The sequence below is a fragment of the Vollenhovia emeryi genome, unplaced genomic scaffold (assembly GCF_000949405.1).
Source record: "Vollenhovia emeryi isolate VEMERY1.0 unplaced genomic scaffold, V.emery_V1.0 DF940540.1, whole genome shotgun sequence".
Classification (NCBI taxonomy): Eukaryota; Metazoa; Arthropoda; class Insecta; order Hymenoptera; family Formicidae; genus Vollenhovia; species Vollenhovia emeryi.
The window spans coordinates 1-4,342 of NW_011965826.1; the positions used below are offsets into that span (position 1 = coordinate 1).

Genomic DNA, 4,342 nt, shown 5'->3' on the forward strand with positions numbered 1-4,342 from the left:
TGTTGGGACGGTTTGTTGTCAGACTACCTTTCCGTGACAATAAGAAGCAGTTAGGCGATTCGAGAGAGATAGCTTTACGAAGACTGAGTTACTTAGAATGAAAATTCAAAACTAATCAAGAATTTTATAATCAATATTCGAGTTTTATGCGAGAGTACATCAAATTAAATCATATGTCGATCGTGAACAGCGAATCTACCATAATGAATCCTACTTATCTACCGCATCACGGCGTATTGCACGAATCTAGTCTCACAACGAAGTTACGCGTAGTGTTCGATGGGTCGGTCAGAACTACGGCGGGAATCTCACTAAACGATACTTTAATGATCGGAGCGCGATTACAAGATAATTTAATTGATATCATGTTACGATTTAGATTGCATGCCATTGCAATCACAGCCGATTTGAAAAAAATGTATAGACAAATTTTGGTCCACGAAGCCGATAGAGATTATCAAAGGATTCTGTGGCGGTCGTCGGTGGGCGAACCTATACGAGAATTTCGGTTAAACACCGTGACATACGGATTATCGTGTGCTCCGTTTTTGGCCGTGCGTTGCGTGAGACATTTGGCAAGTAACGCGGACGATCGATTGATGCAAGCGTCTCAAGTCTTACTCAATGATTTATACGTGGATGATATATTAACCGGTGTTAGTTCAGTTGACGAGGCAACCGATTTGATTAAGCAATTAAAGGAACTGTTAAATGATGGAGGATTTGAACCACATAAGTGGCGATCAAATTATAAAGAAATTTTACATGAATTGCACTCTAGTGAACAGATCGAAGAATCGTTGACTGTCGCGAGCGATGTAAATGAGACAAATATAAAAACATTGGGTTTGACTTGGCAGCCCGAGCGAGACGTGTTTGAGTTTTCTGTCAATTCCATAACAAGGTCGAGTAAAACGAAAAGAGAGGTTCTATCTGCAATATCGCGGTTGTTCGATCCATTGGGATTGATAAGCCCTATACTAATTAGAGCAAAATTAATTATGCAAGGAACTTGGGCCGCAAATTTGAAATGGGACGATTTACTAACCGACAAGCTTTATAGGGCATGGATTGAATATACTGATGATTTAAATGATATTAATACGATCCAAGTTCCTCGTAGAATCATTGCGAGTGCGAGTGCGAGGCGATTCTATTTACAGGGGTTTTGCGACGCCTCAATGAAAGCGTACGGTGCGTGCGTATACTTGCAAACGATGGACAACCATAACAAGGGTAGATCGATATTAATTTGCTCGAAATCTCGAGTCGCACCGATCAAAAGCAAGACAACGACCCTGCCGAGACTTGAGCTTTGCGGCGCGGTTGTTTTAGTACGATTGTTGAAACATGTATGCGAGGCGCTTAAAATTGAAGTCAGTGGAATGTATGCATGGAGCGATTCAATGATTGTGTTGGCATGGATAGCGGGCGATCCGTCTCGCCAGAAAACTTTTGTTGCGAATCGAGTCGCTGAGATTCAAACGATTGTCGCGTCAAGTAATTGGTATCATGTCAAGAGTGAGCACAATCCTGCCGATCTGATTTCACGAGGTACAAGTTTACGAGAATTAAAGGAGTCAAGTCTTTGGTGGGAAGGTCCTAAAATTTTGTCAGAATTTTTTGAGAATATAAGGGGATCAAATCGATTGCTAACTTGTTCACAAACGGAAACAGAATTTATTGAATCAGAGCAAAAGAAGGAAATCCAAGTCTTTTTAATAGTTGACTCAAAGCAATTAATTTTACAATTATTAAATAACCATTCTTGTTTAACGAAACTCGAGCGTATTTTAGCGTGGATTTTTAGATTTATATGGAATTGTAAAACCAAAAGGGAAACCCGGAATGTGGGAAATCTATCACTGCAGGAAATTCACAAGGTAAATTTATTAATAATTATCGAGATCCAAAGGCTCCATTTCGTGACCGAGGTGTCAGACCTCAAGGCAAAAAGGCAAATCAGATTGACAAGCAAATTGTCGCTACTTAGTCCGTTTATTGATGAAACAGGACTCCTCAGGGTGGGCGGTCGAATTCGTAATTCGTTGACCGCATTCGACACAAAACATCCGATTATACTACCAGCCGAGAGCACTTTTACAAAATTATTATTCAAGCGAGAGCATCGTAGGCTATTACATGCAGGACCGCAAACATTGTTATATGCAATTCGCGAAAAGTATTGGCCTCTCCGAGGAAAGAATCTAGCGAGGAAAGTTGTACATGAGTGTATGACTTGCTTCAGAAATAATCCGAAACCACTATCACAGGTAATGGGACAATTACCAGCAGATCGGGTAATTCCTAGACGTCCATTTTATGTAACAGGAATAGATTTCGCCGGACCCATTGTAACGTTAGTCAACCGAGGTCGTGGCCGAAAGACAAACAAGTCATACATCTCATTATTTATTTGTTTCTCAACGAAGGCGATACACCTTGAGGCAGTGAGCGATCTTAGTTCGAATGCGTTTATAGCGGCACTTAGAAGATTTGCAGGACGACGAGGTTGTCCACAGCGGATATATTGTGATAACGCGACTAATTTTGTAGGAGCGCGAAATGAGTTAAACGAAGTTCAACAATTCATTACCAGGGAGACTGAAACAATAAGCAACGAATTCTGCATTCCAAGCGGAATTGAGTGGAAGTTCATTCCACCCTCGTCACCTCATATGGGAGGTCTGTGGGAGGCAGGAGTGAAATCTTGTAAATTTCACCTAAAACGCATCATGGGTTCTGCACTTTTAACTTTCGAAGAATTAGCTACCGTATTAATACAAATTGAGGCTTGTTTAAATTCAAGGCCTATATGTCAGCTACCGTCCACTCCCACAGACTTACAACCATTGACTCCGGGTCATTTTCTTGTCGGTGAATCATTAACAGCCATTCCGGAAGTAGATCTAAACGACGTACCGATAAACAGATTAGATCGTTGGCAATTATCTCAAAAATTATTGCAAGATTTTTGGCGCCGTTGGAGTGCGGAATATTTAACTTCGCTGCAGGGCAAAACTAAATGGAAAACAGAAAAACCGAATATCGCGATTAATGACATTGTTCTGATACAAGAGCCCAATTTGCCACCGTTGAAATGGAAAATAGGAAGGGTAATCGAAACCCATAAAGGTATCGACGACAAGGTTCGAGTTGTAACTCTGAAAACCGCAACCGGATATCTCAAGCGAGCAATAAATAGGCTGTGCAAACTACCGACAAGCGATTCAATACCATAAAAAATTAATCTTCATTAATTGGTGGGCGGTATGTATATGTATAAATGCGAACGATCTGTAGATGTAAGCATCATAGGAAAGCGTGCGAACGATGTATATGGAAGCATACGGAAGGTTACCGAGTATCAACAGGAAACCGGGTGACGAGAGTAACCGCTCATCGAATTCGAGGGAAGGCGTTAGTTGAGCTAGAACACTCGAAGACGAAACTGGTGTACATACAGCAGTCAAGAAATACAGTCCACTTTATTTAAGACAAAATAATTCTATCAATTTCATTCCTTTTATTTCGATACGATACAATCAGGACCCCGTAGTTCGTCACTTCCACAGTATTTACCGACTCCAAACCCTCTCTATCTGTGTATGTGTATGTGTATTTTTAAAAATGAAAACATAATAAGTTGAAAGCGATACATTAAAAAGCATTAATAAAAATGTTCAAAAATAAAAATAATAACGTCCAAAAGAAAAATTAACGATATTTATTCCAGGTTGAAATAAAATAATCGGTTTATTTGCTTGGATTATTTGGATGTGCTAACATTTTCCGCCCATTTCTCTTTTGGACATTATTATGTTGTAGATGACGAACTAGCTATTTCGTCAGCACCACATAAAGTTAGATAACTTTTTTCTCGTTTAGAGTCAGCTATATATAATTTGCCAGGTGACATACGAGACAAATGCTGTTCAGTTACTGCCATGTTTACAGCTGTTTCGCCCCTCGTCTTCAATGCTGATTTTATTACGCAAGTGGCATTAACAGTGGTTGAAGAAAGTGAATTGCGTTTTTTGGTTTTTAAATCAGTTAAAACTGAAAACGTTCTCTCTGGATCTGCATTTGAATTGGGAAGACATCGAACAGCGCTCAGAGGATTCCTCAAATTGAGATACTTGTAAGTATTATTCAACGAGCGGCGTTGTAAGATTTCTTTCCACATCTCATCAAAATTTAATCTTGACAAATTCTCTTTTTCTTCAACAGTAAAATCTGCTGGTAATGCAAACCACTCTTCTCTTAAGAAGTCTTCATCGAAACCACCGTGTTCGGAAGCGCGGTTGACAACGCGGACGCGGACAAAGAGGAGCGGACAAAA

At 40.0% G+C, this 4,342-nt stretch overlaps 1 protein-coding gene across 1 annotated transcript; it reads left to right on the forward strand.

Annotated features, from left to right (window-relative positions):
- The first annotated feature begins 203 nt into the window (after window positions 1–203).
- On the forward strand, window positions 204–3,242 carry LOC105555925. Its single transcript, XM_012002975.1, has one exon. The coding sequence runs from the start codon at window positions 204–206 to the stop codon at window positions 3,240–3,242; it is 3,039 nt and encodes a 1,012-aa protein (XP_011858365.1).
- The last annotated feature ends 1,100 nt before the right edge of the window (window positions 3,243–4,342 follow it).